This window comes from Asparagus officinalis, chromosome 3, assembly GCF_001876935.1.
Source record: "Asparagus officinalis chromosome 3, Aspof.V1, whole genome shotgun sequence".
NCBI classification, from domain to species: Eukaryota; Viridiplantae; Streptophyta; class Magnoliopsida; order Asparagales; family Asparagaceae; genus Asparagus; species Asparagus officinalis.
This window is the reverse complement of record NC_033796.1, coordinates 12,978,075-12,999,790: the sequence shown is the minus strand read 5'-3', so window position 1 is coordinate 12,999,790 and position 21,716 is coordinate 12,978,075. Positions and strand designations below refer to the sequence as shown.

The following is a 21,716-nucleotide window of genomic DNA, read 5'->3' as shown; positions in this document are numbered from 1 at the left end:
CACGTGTCGGCGGTTTATAAAACAGTTTCTGAGCCTTCGAGAACTGTCTCGCTCTGCGAGACAGTAAAGACTGTCTCGCACGGCGAGACAGTAAAGTCTGTCTCGCGTGCGAGACAGTAAAGACTATCTCGCGTGCAAGACAGTCTATACTTGTGTTCTTTTTTTGACATTTTGGATGACTTCCTTTTGAGCTGTGTTTGGATACCTCTCAGCATTTTTTTGACGCCTACAGTGGGCGTTTATAAATTCTCTAAATTCGTCTCGTCGTGAAAGCCACGCTCTGCCAAATGGTTGGTGTTCACAAGCCCGATAATTTTGGTTGGGTTTGGAACCCGACTACTTTCGCCCTAACACGGTTTTGCTAATCCCGCTCATAATTAGAAGAGCTTCTAATTAGTCGAGGTTGCCAACCCCGACTACAATCATGCCTAATTAGAAGTTTCCTTTTTTTAAACGACCCAGTTTCTGGCCACGATGCTGACATGATTAAAAACGGGGTCTATTTCACTAAATAACCTTGAATTGGATGGTTTTTTTGGAATTAAATTTGGCAACGAGGCTTTTTTTGAAAAAACACGTACGCTAGGCGCGAGATATAGGCGTGAGAAAATACGCGGATATAAACGCGTGAGATATACGCGATACAATGAACGCGGTGCTTTGCCGAGTCGCGTAAATGTAACACGCCCACGGAAAAAATATTATTTTCCGCTTATGAACACCTGTAAAAAATAGCCCATGAACTATTTTGGGCCTGCCAATTTGGGCGTCGCTTATAACTGCTCCATGCCTGCAGCCTGATTGCTCTCCGAGGTGGAGTTCGAAGGAGCCGCGAGCAATAATAGATCGAAGACGAAGGCGAAAACGACAAAGAGAAAAAAATTCAAAAGAACCCAGCGACATCGGCGAATTCGACGAAGAAGAAAGACCTCTCAAGAACCGATCTCTCAAGAAGAGAGCCCTGAGTTTCAGCTTCAGCGAAGAAATATCTCAAGTAAGCCTGATCATCCTATTTTTTAGTTTTATTTTGCTGCTTAAATTAGTCTAAGAAAAGTCTTATTAGGGTTTGATGTGGGCCGGTTTTTTGTTGTTGTTGTAGACTTTATTCACTGTGTATAAAAATTGCAACTTTTTTCGTTTCCTCATTCTTTTATTCCATCAAGACTCATCTTCTAGCGATTATTTCTTCCATCAAGATCTTAGATGATTAGGTCTTGAGGTTTGCATTCAGTAATTGTCACTTTCATTCCATGTCGCTGGATAGTCAATTGTGGTAACAGAGTGCCATCATAAGTTGTGTTAGATAATGAGGAGATCTCATGATAACTTGATTTTATTTGTCAAAAACCTAATTATGCATACATATATTAGTGTCCTGCCATTGGATATTGAGGCGGGATAACATAGTGCTATAATCAAATTAGAAATGTGATGATATTTCATAGCATGAATTTACTACTGATTTGTCTATAAACCATAATAGCAGCAGCTTCAACAGGGCAGGCAGTCGCGTGTGATTTTCAGGCACTTTTTGGCCTGGAGGTTAAACACACCGGCATATGCTGGTTGTTATATCCCATCTAAACGTTTTCTGTTGATTTTAACGCACAAATTGTTATGATTTTCTCCATTTGGCAACCTACAACATATAAGGTTGAAAACTAACTTGCTTTGGCTGTTGCTGTAACTGGTGCATTTATCAGTTGAAATTTTATTATACTCTGCATAGAAGAGTTTTAAACTTTGTAGCATTAAGTTGGCAGGTTCTTGTGTTCTATTAGCGTGCATCAAGTTGGCAGTGTTCTATTAGCGCGCATCAAAGAAGACCACATTATTTCAAACCTGAGGGTCAATAAGGGGTTTCAACTGGAAGGATGCCCTGGTTAGCCTGCAGAGACATGAACCTGCGATACGTGGACTACTTAAGTATTACTTAGCGAGTAGATTTCGTAAAACATTCATGACCTGGCTTCTTGTGGTGTAGGTAGCTGGGCAGCGGACACATACACTAGCCGGTACATTTATTTGTCTTCAAATGAAGTGTTCCTGGCACTCCCCTACGTGCTATGTATTTGCTAAATCTTGAAAATGCTCCTATCCATGTTAGAGTAAGTTATTGTTTCTGCTATCAGAATAATTGCCTAACATATTTTCTGCGTTAGTTTTGTCATTAATAGTAGAAGATGATTCTCTTACTACGTTTTCTTATAGTAGTTGACATAACTGGTAGATGATTCTATTGATGAAATTTTCTGGTGGTTCTTACTAATTGTGGCAATGTCGTCAATAAAGAGATGATATATGTTACGGTTTATGTTTTTGAATTATCTAGCAGCATACCTATCAATGCTGGTTATGTGATAGCATGGAGTCGATAATATTCATGATATACTAGTATAGTTCTAAATAATGTCAATGATGTAAAAGATGCCAGTGGTATAATATCTTCTTATATTAGATGTCATTGCAAACTGTAATGCTGTCATGTTAAAGTTAATCAGGTTTCAGTGTCATCACAGCACCAGTGGTCTAGTGGTAGAATAGTACCCTGCCACGGTACAGACCCGGGTTCGATTCCCGGCTGGTGCAAATCTTATTTATTTGAATATTTTTGAAATTGCAATTCTCCACGTAAATAATTTCTAAAATCGCTTTACCTTGTCCTGCATGCAAATCCTGTTGTGCTAAGTCTTTTATTGTTTTACTTTTACCTTATCACATTGTCATGCGTCATTGGGTATAAGTAGTTGGGTTGTGCGCAACTTAACGCTTACCTGGGTCCAAATAGAAATTGTTTCTTTATCTGGTATCCAGATGGTTTTGATGGCTGTAACTTGTGTCTGGACAGCAACCAACACAGCTCTTTCTGGTTTATCTATGCTTTTCCTAATAATCAAGATAAAGTTAGCATGTCGACATGCTGCTGTTCTTTCAAGCTTCTTCTCTTATGGTTAATTGGGTCATCTTACAGGTTTATCCCAGCCAGTTCTATTTCTGCCGTGTCCCAATAGGATGAGTTGAAGATTGGTGCTTGGTTATAAATCTATTCTGACCCTTACGTCTAGAATTAAGCCAGCTACTGAGTAGATTATACTGTAATATTTATTCTTTCCTGTTTAATCATCAGATGAGGTAAATAGTGGGTATGCGTTTAACAATTTTTAGGCCTTTTCTAATCAGCAACAATTTTCTATTGATTAATTCTTTTTGTTTGTTCTCAATTGGATTCCCGTGAAGACAGGATACTGAAATAGAGACTACCAGACGGAGGGATGTAAAGAGGTCTGTTTGTGCATGCAGATCTTTCTTACCATTTAAGATATTCTCAGTTGCAGACCCATTTATCCAACTAACCCGCAACACCCAAAATGGCTTGTTTATATTAAGTTCAATAGAGAAAATAGACTAGCCATATGTTACCATTTTGACGAACTGATTAGAGCCTTTGACCGTACTGAGTTTTTATCTTCCTAATTCAGGTTTGCATAGTTAAGCATGATTGATATTCAAATCAAATGTCAAGCATTGCACTGTCCTTAATAAATATGTGATATATGTTAAAGTTGGCTTTTTGATCATTTAACAGCGTACTGTTATTGTTGGTCATATAATACCATGAAGTTAATAATGTCAAAGATGTGAGCTGTATAATTTCTTTATATAGGGTATTATCACAAACTGCAATGTTATTATTGTTAAAAAAATCAAATTTCTCCGTGATTGTAGCATCTCAGTCTAGTGGTAGAATTGTATCCTGCATGGTACACAATGGGGTTGATTCTCGGCTGGTACAAATCCTTTGGCTTTTATTATTATTATTATTTTGTGAAAATTGTAATGCACCAGTTAATATTTCCTATAATTGCTTATTCTGCTTATGATTCCCTTCTCGTCAATTTTTTTGCTTTTAACTTTAGTTGTAATGTGGCATCATACATTTAATTACTTCACCTTATTCTGTGCTAAGTTCTCTGGAAAATTTGTAGCTTCCCTGCTTTTAATTACATTGCACTGCACCTCTACATTTTTTTGCTCAGTCCTCTTATTGCCCATATCTGATTATATGAACAGCCCCCTTGATGAGCCCTTGGGTATTAACGCCTTGAGGAAGGTCTCTTCCTCCATTGTCCATGTGATGACACTGGGAGACTGTCCAACTCTCTTCTCAAAGCTTTTCTTTGACATGGCAGATGGTTTATGTGTTTAGATCAACATGAACGGTTTAGATGGGATTCAAAAACTGTTACTGATCCCTTAAGATCCAAAAAGGGCATTAAGATGACCAGTGAATCCTGGTCCTCTTGGCAGCGCTGCTGCATCTAGCAGTTATGAAAACTATTACGTTCTATGTAGAAGTGTCTCATAGCAAATTATTGTTTTTATGTAGAAGTGTCTCTTAATGGTTGTAGTATTGATTAACTTTACCTAAGTTAGAGAGAATGTACTAAGTTCAGTTATCATTTCTTGTGTTTTATTAGTTTGTACTGAAGAAGACCACAGAGCCTGTCAATCAAGGTGATCCGCGCCACAGACCTTATTGTCAACTGGACATACCAAAGCTTTTTTCAACCCTGAGATTCCACAAGGAAACACATGGTCTTCCCTGCTCATCTTGTTATTGTTGATGTATTGACCACTGCAGACACTTGAACCTGATCCAAAATGAAGGGTGCATTGGTGAGCATTCAGACCCTCGGACGTGCACCCATAGATCTAAATGATAAAAAGGTCAGCAAACATGCGGACGACTTAGTAATGCTGTGGATATTTCAGAAGCCTTTATCTATCTAGTAGTGAGTTTTTTTTCTCCTGGTGTTAAAAATGATTGCTTAATCCTAGTAGAATTTATCATACTGCATGTCTACAAATCCTTGGGTTTTTTTGCTAGTCATCCCTGAAATTTCATCATGGCTAATTTTTACCTGTAAACTTCTTGTTGGGTCATTCCACTCTATTTTCATTGCAGCATCACATCTTTCACTGCCTTACCTTGCTCTGCATTATATTCTCAAAAAAAATTTGTTTAAGCGTCTTTTCTTTCATAAGTACAGTGCACTGCAGTCTTTATCTTTTTCCCAATTGCTTTATCATATACTGCAAAATTCGTGAGACTAAAGTAGACACGGTATTATGTCACCTTTTTCCCTAGATCGTTCTCCTCCTTGTACCATTTCTGGTTACATGAATAGCGTCCTTGACAAGCCCTACGGTGTTTGTGCCTGGAGACAGACCTCTTTCATCCATAAGTGCCAATGTGTTGAACATTGGAGGAGACTGTCTGAATCTTTTCTCAGAGCTTTTCTGTGACATGAAAGATGACTTCTCCAGCTACTCGCGCCCTCCAGTCTCTCCTGACACAGCACTTGTCAACCACCACGCTCTTTTCTTCTTTTTCCAGAAAAAAGATATTTTCAGTCTTTTTTTCTGTCTTCTTTGCATTGGATTTACTCTGCCACTGTAACAGAAGCAGCACGAATAGAACCAGCAGTCGCATATCATCTCCAGGCGCTTCTGAGTCTTAAAGTTTGTAGTATCAAGTTGGCCTAAGTTATGTCACGTTTACTTAACAGGTTCTTGTGTTTTATTAGCTTGCATCAAAGAAGATCACATTATGATTGGCATATTGATCATGATGGTCAATTCCATCAAAGCTTTATGGCAATTCAACATAAAAAAACCTTCATTCAAACTTGAGGATCCATCAGGAAACACATGATTTTGCTGATTGCATAGTTGTTTTTGACGTGGTAATTACAGTCTACATTGAACAACACATGGATCAGAAAATAAAAGGTTAGCAACATCAAACTACTCAGTATAGCCGAATAAATAATTTTTATATTGCATTCACGATCCGGCTTACTTGTGGCATTGGTAATCTGGTTCCTTTTCTCTATAGATATACACCTGCCAGGGCATTTCTGTGCCTTTGATGGCAAGTGCCCATGCAATCCCCAAGTGTACCTGCAAGATGGTTGTGTGGTTTATAGGACTCTGAAATAGTGTAGAGTAATATTTTGTAAGTGTTAAAACTTGGTTAAATGCGAATATCTAATTTGCAAGAGCGGAGGTCCCCAAGATTTATCCTCTTGTGAAAAGGATAGCTATAGTTCTTCAGATCCTTAAGGGTGAGTGACTTCCTCGACTATATCCTTGAAAAGATACTTTGTATTGAGAATACGTTAATGGAGTTGCGTTAGCACGTCTATGATAAAAATTGGACCAGATATATTATGATGGAGTCAATATATGTATAAAGATGTGCATGTCCTTCTCGAGTATTAACCCTGCCACCTATTTGACAGATCACATTATAATATGTATGTGCATTAACTTTGCCACATATTGGACAGATTACATTATGATATGAGACAGATCACATTATAATATGTATGTGCATTAACTTTGCCACATATTGGACAGATTACATTATGATATGAACATGCATGTTTGCTTCCACACATTGCTACCATTGTGAATACCAATATATTCCTGGATAGATTAGTCATCTGCAAGTAATTGTGCTAATGCCTATACAGTTGGTAAGAAACTGTGTATTAAGGACTATGAATATTACTCAGATCCAAAAGTTCAGTTCGGATACTATTTATTTATATTAAGGACTACGAATTAAATCTGGAATTTAAGTTTTAAATTCAAGTTTAGAGTGCTATGCTTGAACCTGTGCTTGAACTACTATTGGCACTGATTTTGTTAGCCACTGGCAATAGTTTATACCTTTTGTACTCAATTGGAGTCGCAAAATTATTTCTTGGTTGGAAACTGACACATTTTTGCATTACTTGTCATCAAGTTTTGGTTCTTAGGTGGAAAAGGTGGTTCAATGTTGATCTCGTTGTACATTAACTTGAAGTTTCTGAAGCTTTTGGTTTATTTATTAATTCTGTTGTCATCATAGGTCGACCATATCTGTTACTTCATGTTACAGGTCTTGGATCATAAATTCATGTAATCATGTGGATTGCTAATATATGAATCTTTTGCAATGTGGAAATTAGCATGTGATCCTAAGATAATAAAGTCTATGAAAGAATCTAGACACTTTTGGTTCAACAAATTTGGCATGTTAATAATTGGCAATCTGAGCTGCCACATCACCAATATCCATACAAACATACTCATAGTTTGCAGCATGTTAATAATTGGCAATCTGAGCTGCCACATCACCAATATCCATACAAACATACTCATAGTTTGCATCTTTAATTGAACTTACATCAGGGTTCCATAGAAAGAAACTACAAATTTTGTTTCAAGAACAAATTAATCTCCCAGAATAGCTATCCTTAAGTAGCAAACATCCAAACTAAGCCAAAATATGAAGAACCCATAACTGTCTCATTTCATCTGAGCTCAAGAATGCCGGTAGCAATGATAATAGCAGCTAGTGACGATAAAGGAGCCAGGTTCTTTGTGTACAATCTGCAGTTGAAATCTGGGATTGGGTTTTGTACAGGTTGAGTCAAATATGGTCGAGTGTTAGGGGGGTGAGACTGATCGCCTCATGTTTCTGGGATCTCGTTCAGGTCTGGGATCTCATTCCGGTCCAGCCTCAGGCGGGCTCTCTTCGATGATTCTTCGTTTTCCTCTTCAGCTTCAGGTTCACGATCGCGTTCAGGTCCAGGTCCAGGGATTGTTGCTTGTGCAATAGCTGTAGCTATCCTATTGCCACCACGACTACTGCGATATATCTTATTCAGAACCCCACCGTTCTGCTGCACTCAGCATGCACAAAAGGTACAGAGGTAGATACAAAATCAATCAAGAAACTCAACAATGGGCATGCATCCTGAATGTAACTAATTCAAGAATCAAGAAGAAGAAAACAGTAGATACAAAATCAATTAAGAAACTCAACAATGGGCATGCATCCTGAATGTTAACTAATTCAAGAATCAAGAAGAAGAAAACATTATATGTTAATTAAAACTGGAAAGGAAAAAAAAACTAAACTAAAACTGTGAAATGAGATGCTCACAATCATGGCACGAAACAATAAGAAACATAAACCTTGTTCATTAAGAAAATAATTAACAAAACCAATCGAAAATAAAGATGGTAAACAAGAAAAGTATAACTGATAGCTAGAAGAGAGGAGATGATTAAGAAGGAAAGATTCTATGTTGCATCATGTAAAAGAGAAAACATGAAGAAAGCAGAAACACGACGTAGCAAGAAACTCAAATCCAAACTAAGAGGCCAAGAAGCTCACCCGCTTGTCTCCATCCTTCGCATGCTGCTTCGACTCCTCAATCGTGTACTCGTGCATCAACCACTCCGTCTTCTTCCCTGGATCATCCTTCCTAGGCGTACTCTTTTCTGTCTTCTCCCAGAACTCTAAAAAATTCTTGGTCCCAATTGTAATCTTCTGATGCCCTTTGTTCTTCTTGATCGGTTTGTTGCTATATATCCTCCAGTACCCTCCAGGCGTTGATCGGCTTTGCCATTTCCCTTTCCCAGTATCCTCCAGGCGTTGATCGGCTTTGCCATTTCCCTTTCCCAGTATCCCTCGATGTGAAAAAATACCAAAATTTCTCTTGCTCTCTACCTGCATATTCCTCTGAAGAAAAACAATACCGACATCAAAATCTTGATCAATATAAAAAACTTTGGTTTTTTTCAAGAAACCATCTTCATTATAATACAGTTTTGTTATTATAGGAATCTAGACAGTTTGCATTGGGTGCTCCAATAAAAATAAAGTCTAAACCAGAAACCTCAAGAAATAGCACTCAGATAATGCTGAACAAGACATAAGCTACAATGCCACATAGTGACTCATAACCTAACATTACGCATACATATGTATGTCTACCTAAAAACGATCAGAAACAGATACGGAAACGTTTGATCAAGATACCTGCAAGCTGTGCCGGGCTATAATCATACACATTGACGTCGACGATGATGTCTTTGCAAGGGATATCATTGCCAAGGGCCTTAGGCCTCAGGTAGGTAGTAATGATCACCTCCTCTGAAGGAAGAAATCTGAAACCATCAGGCAATGTTTTTGGATCTTTCTCTTCTTGGCCTTCGCAGATTTCATGAGTTGAAGATCCATTTTCTTGCTTGGCCATGTTGTTAGCTGCAGGAAAAATTGTGCTCTGGTCCTTGAAATGGCTGAGACTTCTTTTGGAGTTTGATCTCTCCGCTTCTCCTCCTTAATATCAGAAATCAGAACCTGAGAAAATATGGGGTTTGATCTTGAATGAATTCAAAAATTGTTGTCAGCTTTTCTCAACTTTTGGCTATATATAAGGATCCATATAGATGGACTGAACAAGACAGGTGTACCTCAAACAATATCTTGAATATGAAAAAGTTTCAACGGTACTGTTCCATTCAATTAATTCTACGTGCATGTTACTTGGATATTGGCAATTTTAACTAATGAAGTCGTCTGGTTTAATTATTAATCAAATTAATTAATTATTTAATTGTTACATCTTTTCCTCGCGCTATCTTATCATGTCTTTTTGATGTTTTTCCCCAATGTAACTTGTTAATATAGCTTGTTAAATCATGTGGTAATTTTCTACAATGCAGCAGCCACCTCATCTTGTTTCATTCTTAGAATTCAATGACATGTAAGCTGTCTCCAGTTATTAGAGATTGTAACTATACTATTATGCATCATGAACTTGTATACCTAGTTCAGAACTATATGCCTGTACATCTTGAGTAAATTTATTCCTGGGTTTTCAGAAAAATATTATGAACTTATTCGGGTTCTCCAAAATTGGCGTACCACTTACAGGCATGCTAAATGCAAAGTCTCTTTAGGTGCATGTGCGCGGGGTACCAATCCTTGGACATTAACTTAAAAAGAAAAAGTGAAGAATCATAGGGACATGTAGATGCCCAAAATAACCAATTTTTCAACAATGCTCATCCATCACAAGCAAATAAAAACCTGAAAACCACTGAACAAAGAGCCAAATAAAATGTAAATTGCAACTTAATGAAACGATCTAACAAGTTTGAAGATAGTTCCACCCAAAAATTTATACCTAATACATACTCTCCCAAATAAAATAAAAAAACCCACCTGTTCTTTTTCCCTATTTTCTATAAATAAATATATTACGATAAACACTAACAAATCATCGGCAGCCCATCTCCTTCAAAGCAAATACCCCTAAAACTTGTTCTGGTCCAAATTGCCTTGAGAGTTTCCCATCCTGCCCCTCCCCGTCCTAATCCAACTGGAATGGCGCGCATTAGCAAACTGCAGCGTGTTGAAGTACTGTTGCGAGCGAGCAAAGTTGCCTGCATTAAAATTATGATTCTCCGATAAGCCTGCAGGATGTATACTTGTAATTGCAGAGTTATGAGCAGGCATTTCGCCATAATTAATCCGCTGCTGCTCCTGCTGCTGAAAGTTCTGATTGCGACCACCAATGTTGATGCTGAAGTTGCCTATTTCATAGCATTGCTGGGGTAATGCATAGTTTGGTGCATGATTGGTCGGTTCGAATTGATCGAAAAATTCAGGAATGCTGGGGAGCGTAGGCAAGAAATCTTCATCTGCAGAAGGAAATGGATGACCAAACTGATAAGAGATTTGGTTTTGGTTCGTCTCCTTGATTCGCCATGGTGCTGGCTGAAGGAAAAATGTTCTCGGGTCCTTCAAAGGGTCGAGAATTCTGTCTTCTCCGCGTCTCTTCTTAAACAGGAGGACTTAAATACTGCGGGGGGTTTGACGTCGAAGAGTTAGAGAAGAGTTGGGCTTTATCTCAATTTTTTAATTTATAGTTATTTGAAAATTATGAGGTTATCTGGACTGCTGTGATATATATATATATATATAATTATATATATATATATATAATATATATATATATATATATATATATTATTATAAATATATAAATATATATATATGAGGAATATGGGTATGCTGGTACCAAGCACAAAATTTGTGCTTGGTCAGTGGAGGTGGCATATTATCCTCCACTCATTCAAATGGGGGACCACATTCACCATGGGTTGAATGTGGTCCCCCAATTGAATGAGTGGATGAAAATGAGACACCTCACTACCAAGGCCTAAAATTTGTGCTTGATACCAAGCATACCCATTTCTCTCTCTCTCTCTCTATAATATATAATATATATATATATCTATATATATGCGGTTAGCTTTACCCCTCCAATTCAGACTGGGAAAGAAAACTATAATTTTGAAAAGAATTGTGGTTTATCTGAACTTTTAACCCATATGGATTTATTCCTAATCCAACTGAGCTATAGTACTTAATTGAGGGTAAAACATGGCAGCCAAGTTTTAAAAATCTGAAACCTTATCACGTCGGGATTAGAACTTCATCTACACAATTTTGGGGGTGGCCACCTGATAATAAGAAACCTATTTTCAAGTTTTCAAAAATTGGCCCTTCCCTAAAATGTTGTAGGAAAGGAAATTCGAATAACTTCAATTTGTTGAGTTTTCCAACTGCATTCTTTCCATCATTAATTTTCAGTTATAATTCCCATCGTGGTGTTGCAGGTTCCCATATTTTCTGACAGACCCTTTTGTCCTTCTGTAGTGAGGACAATTTCTTTCCGGAACTCCCAGATTTTGATTTCCCCTTAGATTTTGATCAATATGAACCCGCCAACTATCAACCAAACTCTCCTTTACCTCAAGGCTACAACGGAGAATGCTCAATTCAGCCTGGCATGGCTAACGTCAACGTGGGCATTCACGGTCAGGACTTTCAGCAGCTGCAAAATAACTACGGCGTTGCCAACATCAATATCGGTGTTCACAGTCAGAACTCCCAGCTGTTGTGCGCCGCGGAAGCCCCAAATAGCCAAATCAAAAGCACACACAAGAACAATAGTAGACCACAAGTGAACACAAGCCAACCAATCACAGCAAGAACACAAGATATACGTGGTTCGACAATGTGCCTACGTCCACGGGGCAAGGAGGGGGAAGCTTTACTAATGAAATCAAAGGGAATACAAATTAGGGTTACAAATCTTATCCAAAACCCTCAAACAAGACCAATTGATCTCTCCAATAGACTCCAACAATAGAAGCCCTCAAAATCCCCTTTCAGCAGCTCAAAATCGCCAAAGCTTAACCCTAAAAACGAGTTTAGGGTTTAAATACAATTCTCAAACGAAACGGGTCTGGAAACGGAACCCAACTCAAAACCGCTTCGGCGGTCGACCGGTACGGTCGACCACGATCCATCGCGGTCGACCGGCCCGCTTGTCTTTTCACTCCATATATATCCAGGGACCCGATGTTTATGCTTATTGGTATACACCAATCCTCCTGCGAATAGTCATCAATAAAAGTGACAAAAAAAATTTGCCCGGCAAGCGAATGTGTGCTTGGAAGAACCCAAATATCTGTGCTGGAATGAGTCTAATATAACCTTGGTGTTGTGAATTACGGTAGCCAACTTTCACTTAGTCTTCTTTCTAAGGAATGCAATGCTCACACAGCCTCCATCTTGCACTCTTTGCACTCTTCAATAGCCCACTGTTTGCCAATGACCTGTAGGCGACTTTTCACCTGTGTGTCCAAGCCTCAGGTGTCATAGTGTGGTAGTTCCCTCCTCTGTCGGTGGATAGAAGCAGCCAGACCCCGTAACTGTCTGGCCTTCATAGTATATGTTGTTTCCCTGACACCTCGGCACGATACCAGCCATGATCCTCATGACCTTCAAACTATATATCTTCTAAGATCACTCTATAGCGATGCCTTCCAAAGTCCAGAGAGAAATGATAGTCTATCGTCACGCGTACGAACCTCATCTTTCAATTCCTAGTCACCGTCAATGAGTTTGATTCTTGAGCTGAGCAATCCCACTAATAGGACAACGGGATCGTTCCCCTGAGCAGCACGTCTCCCTCTCCTCACAATGCCTCAAAAGTTGTGTGAGCTAATTCCCTCAGGGCAAATATAGAAAGCAGCTCCCGAATCAAGCAATCCACTCCGAGAGTCGGACCATAGACAAACACGACACAGCTGCGGGCAAGATAACCGGAAGGAATCGAATCTGAAGTGTCAGCCAAAACCTGTAACATTCATCTTCTGAAGCTTTGGCTACAACTTTCCCCTTTGTCTTCCGCGCCATATCTCAACTGTGCAGCTCATTCGTTCCAATGTCTCTCTCTCTTGCAAAGGCACATTTCGATCTACAACACTTTTATGCACCCCTATTCTTATTTTTGAGCGGCTTAACTTTGGCGGTTGCGACTACGGCCACGAACTGCAAGGCCATCACCCGATGCCTTCTCGGGACGGGCGTCAACAATTATTTCGTTCCTCAACTCATAATTCACCAATGCGAGTCACCCCTCCTTGTAGCCTAACGTAGTGTTGCTCCCATCTTATTCATAGTGAGAACAAAAGTACTAAATTATCATCTGGCAACAAACACAATAATAACATCGCCTTGTCTTCATCCTTCCACCAGTGATATTACATTGGCCTATATTCGAAATCTAGTTTGTGAGTGTTACATCTCGCGAATGGAAAACTCCCCTCTTTCATCTTGAATTGCGTCTTAGAAACCTCGTTCTTCAAGTGAAGCCGGTTTTCCAATGCTCTTCGTTAAATATTTTTCATGAGTGCTTTCCCACAATCTCTGCCGACGTTCTGAATTCATCACATCATATGATAAGATCCCTGCGTTAGCCATGACCGAATAACCCCACAAGGGCCTACTGTGCATTTTCTTCCAAACCTATCATCAAATCTCCGCTCGGGGGTTTACTTGAAACTAGAGTCTCCTCTAAATTTGACTAACGGCGTCCATTACTGGACACCCCTATGTAAACTGAAGTTAATCTTGCCGTCGAACTTTGGGAGCATCAATTTTAGTATTATGGATGCCCTCAAATTGGATCGCCTTTGTCAACGTCCGACCCCAATGGTATCTAGTGGCGCACTTGAACTAGCCCTGACTTGTTCAACCATATTGCTAATCTACTCTTCAACCAAGAATCCAATAGTGAATCCTGCGAATCAAAACTCTCAAATTTCCAACCGACCGGAGCTCTAACCTTGTTGGGACCAAACTTCACACCTGGTACAACTTTGGTCAACATATCAGCAGGGTTATCCTTAGTGTGGACCTTCTCCAACGTGACATCACCATCATCTAATACGTCACGTACAAAGTGAAATCTGACATCAATGTGCTTCGTGCGTGCATGGTAGACTTGGTTCTTCGCCAAATAGATAGCTGACATACTATCACAATGTACCTGAATGGTCTCCTGTGCAATCCCCAAATCATCCAACAAGCTAAGTAGTCACAAAGCCTCATTCACTGCTTCAGTCACTGTCATATATTTCGCCTCCGTAGTAGAGAGCGCCACTGTAGATTGAAGAATGCATCTCCAACATATCGGTGCACCAACCAATATAAAAACATAACCTGTAGTGGACCGACGCTTGTCAAGATCTCCGGCATAGTCTGAATCCACGTAGCCAATACAATCCTGCTCTGTCTCATCATTCTTCGCAAATATCAACCCAACATCCACGGTACCCTTAATATACCGTAGAATCCACTTCACGGTCTCCCAATGCCCCTTCCCGGGGATGTGCATGTACCTAGATACCATGCTCACGGCCTGTGACAAATCTGGCCTAGTACACACCATAGCATACATCAAGCTACCCACTGCGCTGGCGTATGGAACCTTGGACATATAGTCCATATCCTCCACTAAAACTGGTGACATCAAAGCTGAAAGCTTAAAGTGGGGAGCTAATGGAGTACTCACCACCTTGGTATTACCCTCAAAACTGAATTTCTTCAGCATCTTCTGCAAGTAACTCCTCTGTGTAAGCTTCAATCTCCCCTTCACCCTGTCTCGCTCAATCTCCATACCTAATATCTTCTTAGCCTCTCCCAGGTCTTTCATCTCAAATTCAGATGACAGCTCCTTTTTCAATTTCCCAATAGCTGAAGTGTTCCTGGAAGCTATGAGCATATCATCAACATACAATAACAAATAAATGTGCTCACCATCCTGTAGCTTACGCATATAAACACACGGGTCATAAGGGCTCCTCGTGTACCCTCGGCCAATCATAAAGCTATCAAATCTCTTGTACCACTGTCACGGTGATTGCTTCAGTCCATAAAGAGATTTCTTCAATTTGCATACCAAATCTTCTCTTCCTGCAGTTTTAAACCCCATAGGTTGTGTCATGTAGATCTCCTCATCTAAGTCTCCATGTAGAAAGGCCGTCTTCACGTCCATTTGGACCAAATCTAAGTCCAGCTGTGCCACCAATGCCAATAGTATCTGAATCGACGAATGCTTCACAACGGGTGAAAACACCTCGTTGTAATCAACGCCCTCAAGCTGTGCATATCCCTTGGCAACCAATCTGGCCTTGAATCGAATGTCCCCAATAGAAGATCCCTCCATCTTAGCATACACTCACTTGCAACCAATAGCTTTCTTACCCTTAGGTAGCTTTGCAAGTTCCCAAGTATCGTTCTTCTGAAGAGATTGCATCTCCTCCTCCATAACATTCCTCCACCTAATGGAATCAGGGCTGGACTCTGCCTTCCTGAATGTGGCGGGAATAAAATCATCAACGATCTCCACAGATAAAGCATATGCCACCATGACATCATCATATCTAGCTGGCCGACGAATCTCTCTCCTCGGTCTATCTGCTGCAATGGACCCTTGAGCATGACCCTGCTCCTGAGCCTCATCATCCACTGTATCCTCCAAATGCCCGACTGTCATCTCAACTCCTTCCCGTATCACCTCTGTAGGAGTCTCTATGGGAACAGTGCCAACTGGAGTTGGTGGAGTCACATCATCCTCCATCTGCTGTGATATCCCTCCTGTCTGATCTTCCTCCACCTGCTGAGGAACTCGAGGCTTCATCATGTACGCCTCATCGAATGTGACATCTCTGCTAATGATCATCTTCTTGTCTTGTGGATCCTATAATTTGAAGCCTTTTACACCTTCTCTAAATCCCACAAAGATAGCCTTCCTCGCTCTCGGATTCAACTTCCCATCACTAACATGGAAATAAGCTGAACACCCAAATATCCGAAGAGTATCATAATCACTAGCCACAGAATCAGACCAGCGCTCCATAGGAGTCTTCCCCTCTATCGCAGTGCAAGGCAACCCGTTAATGAGATGGCTCGCATAAACTAACGCCTTGGCCCAAAAAGATCTAGCCAATCCACTCTGCGTCATCATACATCGCATCTTCTCCAGCAAGGTACGGTTCAGCCTCTCTGCCACCCCATTTTGTTGCGGTGTCTCTCTAACTGTGAAGTATCTTCTAATGCCGTGATCCCGGCAAAACTACAGAAATGGATCACTCTTATACTCTTCACCATTGTCTGAACGAAGAGTCTTCACCTTTCTACCTGTCTGCAGCTCCACTTTCTTCTTCCACTCCATAAATATATCCAGGACCTCATGTTTATGCTTCATGGTATATACCCAATTCCTCCTGGAATAGTCATCAATAAAAGTGACAAAAAAATTTGCCCCGCCAAGCGATGTGTGCTTGGAAGAACCCCAAATATCTGTGTGAATGTAGTCTAATATACCTTGGGTGTTGTGAATTACGGTGCCAAACTTCACTTTAGTCTTCTTTCTAAGAATGCAATGCTCACACAGCTCCATCTTGCAGGTCTTTGCACCTTTCAATAGCCCCTGTTTTGCCAATGACTGTAGGGACTTTTCACCTGTGTGTCCAAGCCTCATGTGTCATAGTGTGGTAGTGTCCTCCTCTGTGGTGATAGAAGCAGCCAGACCCCCTGTAACTGTCTTGCCCTTCAAGTAGTATATGTTGTTTTCCCTGACACCTCGCATCACCACCATGGATCCCTTCATGACCTTCAAACTAGTATCTTCTAAGATCACTCTATAGCCGGATGCCTCCAAAGTCCCAAGAGAAATGATGTTCTTCGTCAACTGCGGTACGAACCTCACTTCTTTCAATTCCCTAGTCACCCCGTCATGCATTCTGATTCTGACTGAGCCAATCCCACTAATAGGACAAACGTGATCGTTCCCCATGAGCACCACGTCTCCTCTCTCCAAATCCTCAAAGTTGGTGAACTAATCCCTCTTAGGGCAAATATGAAATGTAGCTCCCGAATCAAGCATCCACTCCGTAGAGTCGGCATAACAAACAGACGACAGTGCGGGACAAGAATAACCGGAAGAATCCGAATCTGAAGTGTCGCCAACAACCTTGGTAACATTCATCTCTGAAGCTTGTACAACTTTCCCCCTTTGCTTCCCGGCTCTATCCTTCAACTTTGGGCACTCATTCTTCCAATGTCCTTCTTCTTTGCAAAAGGCACATTGATTTCTACCAACACTTTTATGGCCACCCCTATTCTTTGATTTTGAGCGGTTGAACTTTTGGCGGTTTGGACTACGGCCACGAACTGCAAGTGCATCACCCGATGCCTTCTCGGAGGGCTCACAATTATTCTTCCTCAACTCATAATTCACCAATGTCGAGGTCACCTCCTTGTAGCTAACTGTAGTTTGCCCATTTATCATAGTGAGAACAAAAGTACTAAATTCATCATCTGGCAACAAACACAATAATAACATCGCCTTGTCTTCATCCTCCACCATGATATCTACATTGGCCATATCCGAAATTAGTTTTGTGAAGTTGTTAACATGCTCCCGAATGGAAACTCCCCTCTTCATCTTGAATTGGTAGAACCTTTTCTTCAAGTGAAGTCGATTCTCAATGCTCTTCGTCAAATATTTTTCATTGAGTGTTTCCCACAATCTCTTTGCCGACGTCTCATTCATCACATCATAGATAAGATCCGGCGTTAAGCATGACCGAATAACCCCACAAGCCCTACTGTGCATTTTCTTCCAAACCCTATCATCAATCTCCTCGGGTTTATCTTGAAACTCAAGAGTCTCCTCTAAATTTTGTGCATCTAAGGCGTCCATTACTGGACACCTCTATAAACTGAAGTTAATCTTGCCGTCGAACTTTGGGACATCAATTTTAGTATTATTGATGCTCAAATTTTGGATCGCCTTTGTCAACGCCGACCCCAATGTACTAGTAGCACTTGAACTAGCCCTGCTTGTTTCAACCATATTGTAGATCTACTCTTCAACCAAGAATCCAATAGTGAATCCTTCGAACAAAACTCTCAAATCCAACCCGGAGCTCTGATACCACTTGTTGTGCGCCGCGGAAGCCCCAAATAGCCAAATCAAAAGCACACACAAGAACAATAGTAGACCACAAGTGAACACAAGCCAACCAATCACAGTAAGAACACAAGATATACGTGATTCGGCAATGTGCCTACGTCCACGGGGCAAGGAGGGGGAAGCTTTACTAATGAAATCAAAGGGGAATACAAATTAGGGTTACAAATCTTATCCAAAACCCTCAAACAAGACCAATTGATCTCTCCAATAGACTCCAACAATAGAAGCCCTCAAAATCCCCTTTCAGCAGCTCAAAATCGCCAAAGCTTAACCCTAGAAACGAGTTTAGGGTTTAAATACAATTCTCAAACGAAACGGGTCTGGAAACGGAACCCAACTCAAAACCGCTTCGGCGGTCGACCGGTACGGTCGACCGCGATCCATCGCGGTCGACCGGCCCGGTCGACCGACTGCCATCCAGCACGAGGTCCAAAACTCCAGAGAGTTCGGCGGTCGACCGACCCGGTCGACCGACCACCGAGCAGAAACTTCTGCGGTCGACCGGACCGGTCGACCGCCATCAATGCTGAAGCCCAGTGAACAATGTGCATGAATGCGGTCGACCGCCACCCAGTTTGCCTAAATCTTAACCTGTCAACCTCTGCTGCTAGTTCCACACCAGCAGCTGCAGTATAACTACGGCCACATTCATTCGCCCGCCCAATTTCTCGCCAGTACGAATTCCCAGCCTGTAGGATTATCGGGGTATAATAATTTTGATGCAGGATACAATGGTACGGAACAGTGCTTTAACAGGCCGCTGTTTGAGCCTGGATCCTCTTCACAAAACAGCATATCAACGGGAAGCTCTCGGTTCGACCCTGGCTTTCTCGTTGAACCAGAAAAGATTTTAGGCCTCTGCTTTGAAGGAGATGGATAGGCGCCGATTCATTAATTTGTCTTTTAGATGATGTACCTAGTGAAGTACTCCCTCCAATCCAAAATGAATGTCTTTTTAGTTAAAACACACAAATTAAGAAAAGGAGAAAGATTACCCATATACCCTCATCCTAGTCTAAAGCTCCTCGTACAAACAAATGAAATTTAATGTTCCTCCATCAGCTTTTAAGCTTCATCACGCTAGAGTACTACATCAATACTCATGAGTTATAAATTTGGAGCCTAAAATCTAAATAAATTTGGAGCCTAAAATTTATTTGGAGCCTTTCAGCTTCCTCACGTTTCAGAATTTGAATTTTTAAAATTTTTTAAATCAAACCAAATTTAAGCAATTCTGAAAATTTGGAGCCTAAAATCAAACCAAATTTAAGCAATTCTGAAAATTCAAATTTTTTATTTGGAGCCAAAAAACTAAATAAATGGAGCACACCACATTATCCATGCCATATATTGAAACATCCAGGAAAAAATATGAAGTTCCAATAGCTGAGTTATACAAATATGAACTTTGGAGGATTTGATCTTAATGTCCCGGGGGTGAGTGACGATAATTCAATAAGATTTGATCTTAATGTTCCGGTGGTGAGCGACCAAAATGCAATCGATTTGAACAATATTCCAGAAAATATGAACTCAAGTCCTAAAGATGGAGTACCTTTTTCTGCCATGAGATTTGATTTTGAAGAATAAATTTGAAATGAAATACTAGTAGTAATCTGGTGTGTGATTTCATCACTTCTAATACTTGTATTTTGAGGAGAAGTGACGCTTGGGAAGAAGCTAATCTGGTGTGTGATTTCATCACTTCTAATACTTGTATTTTGAGGAGAAGTGACGCTTGGGAAGAAGCAATAGTAATAAATTGCTTTTCTGAGTTCTATGCAACAGAGGGATAGAAATGGAATAAGTAGCAAATTAAGCCTTGGATATTGTAAAGCGACAACTAAAATGGATTTTGATAAAAAGGCTAAAAAGACATTCATTTTGGATTGGAGGGACTATATCTATTAGGTATAAATTGTCAGGAGGAACCATCTTGAAACTTGATAGATTTTTTTTTTTTTAAATTTAAGTTGAAATCAGGTTTTATTTGTCTCTTTCACCTTTGTTGAGTGCTTTTGAGGTTCTAATTTGCTTATATTGGATGACTTGTTTTATTTGTCCATGCTCTGAGGAGATTATTAATGGTTGATTGCTATCTTTGGTCTTGTTATTTGATTGCCAGTTTCAGTTTTTTGGAAACTAATACGAATGCCTGGAAATGCTGAGTATGTCGAATTTAAAGCGATTTGTGAAAGATTGTGGATCTCAGAGGGTTGTGTTTGAGGGAGACTCTGAGCAGGTTATTAATGATATTAGGCGAGGCGGAGATCAGAGCTCTATATTCGGACACATGGTGCATGAATGATATGTAATTTTGTGGTGGTGCGCAGGATTGAGAACGAGGTTGCTCATATTTTGGCTCGCCACGCCGCGGAATTTGATGGATTATCCGTTTGGGTTGAAGACTGTTCCTCCATTTATTCAGTCAGAGGCAGCTACAAGATGATAGGGCTCAAGTTTGATTCGATGTTCTTTTTAGAACTATGATGTACGGGCATTATATTTGCCTATCTACAATAAAAAAAATAAAAAATAATTCACTTAAACACCTACTTAGCGATGAACTCTGAGGAAGTTGGTGATAAGATTAAATGAATCAATTGAATAAGAATGACAAGGCAAGAAATTTACACGTACATCCGCATGAATACGTTTTGATAATACTTCAAGACAGAAGTAATTTGCATTCCAATAGATTTGAATTGTAGAATAAATTTAATTACTTTACCATAATTTGTATGATGGGAAGTGCACTACAGATGCATCAAAGATTAAGTTAAAAATTTAATGTATGACTGATCTATTCACAATGCAACTTATTTAGTAAAAGGTGCAAACCCGCCCTGTTCCCATTAAGAGGAGACAATGAGATATCAATGGTCTATACAAGCATATCAACGTGCACAATGATTATAACTTAGGTCAAATATTAGACATCAGGGTTTAAAAACATTCATTAATCTTTATCAAAAATACTCAAAATATCAGTCTTTATGCAGTTAGTAGACCTTGATAGCATTTACTAAAAGAAAAGGATAGGTCCGGTACATTTTTAAGGAAACAAATGCAATAGAAACCAAATATCAACTTACCAATTCGGCAATTCATGTAGTAAGCCAGGTTGTTCTTCAAATAGTTCAGGTAAATGGCTTTTCATGGCATCCTCCAGTTTAATAGCATCGCTGGCGGGAACTCCATACCGTATATTTGATCGCCCCAATGCATGTAGTTTAGTGAATAAAGATGGTGATCTTCCACATGCTATTGGACACATGTAAAAGTAACAAAAAGAAACTGGATCAAAACAAAACATAACAAAGAAAACATGAAGATTATAAATGATCTTGAAAGTAAATTTATTACATGCTGATTATGATATGGTTTAAATGAAAATTTATTAAAGGGAAAATTGCTTCCAGCCCCCAAAACAACCCAAAACATGCTCTGCCCCCCCAAGACCTTTTCAAC

General features: G+C 40.0%; 1 protein-coding gene, 1 long non-coding RNA gene and 1 other non-coding gene across 5 annotated transcripts; 2 read left to right on the top strand and 1 right to left on the bottom strand.

Annotated features, from left to right (window-relative positions):
• On the top strand, positions 836-4,724 carry LOC109833057. Its single transcript, XR_002245076.1, has 3 exons — positions 836-994; positions 1,764-2,108; positions 4,479-4,724. It is a non-coding gene; the product is annotated as an uncharacterized LOC109833057 (long non-coding RNA).
• TRNAG-GCC lies at positions 2,519-2,589 on the top strand. The gene has a single exon. It is a non-coding gene; the product is annotated as a tRNA-Gly (tRNA).
• LOC109833053 (NAC domain-containing protein 41-like) lies at positions 7,158-9,229 on the bottom strand. Of its 3 annotated transcripts, none has more exons than XM_020400598.1 (3): positions 8,882-9,229; positions 8,234-8,581; positions 7,158-7,736 (listed from the first exon to the last, which is right to left on the bottom strand). In XM_020400598.1, the coding sequence occupies exons 1-3, from the start codon at positions 8,948-8,950 to the stop codon at positions 7,524-7,526; spliced, it is 630 nt and encodes a 209-aa protein (XP_020256187.1). In that variant the 5' UTR covers positions 8,951-9,229; the 3' UTR covers positions 7,158-7,523. The 3 variants fall into 3 exon arrangements, with proteins under 3 accessions (XP_020256187.1, XP_020256186.1, XP_020256188.1); XM_020400597.1 differs by having other exon boundaries at positions 8,234-8,472; XM_020400599.1 differs by lacking the exon at positions 8,882-9,229 and adding an exon at positions 8,739-8,781.

What these genes read in the sequence shown, in the direction of transcription:
- LOC109833053 (XM_020400597.1), bottom strand. Translation starts at nt 9,098, where the DNA reads ATGGCCAAGCAAGAAAATGGATCTTCAACTCATGAAATCTGCGAAGGC. An exon ending in TAGCCCGGCACAGCTTGCAG is followed by an intron (nt 8,473 to 8,881) that starts GTATCTTGATCA and finishes ATACTGGGAAAG; the next exon opens with GGAAATGGCAAAGCCGATCA. An exon ending in CGAAGGATGGAGACAAGCGG is followed by an intron (nt 7,737 to 8,233) that starts GTGAGCTTCTTG and finishes TGCTGAGTGCAG; the next exon opens with CAGAACGGTGGGGTTCTGAA.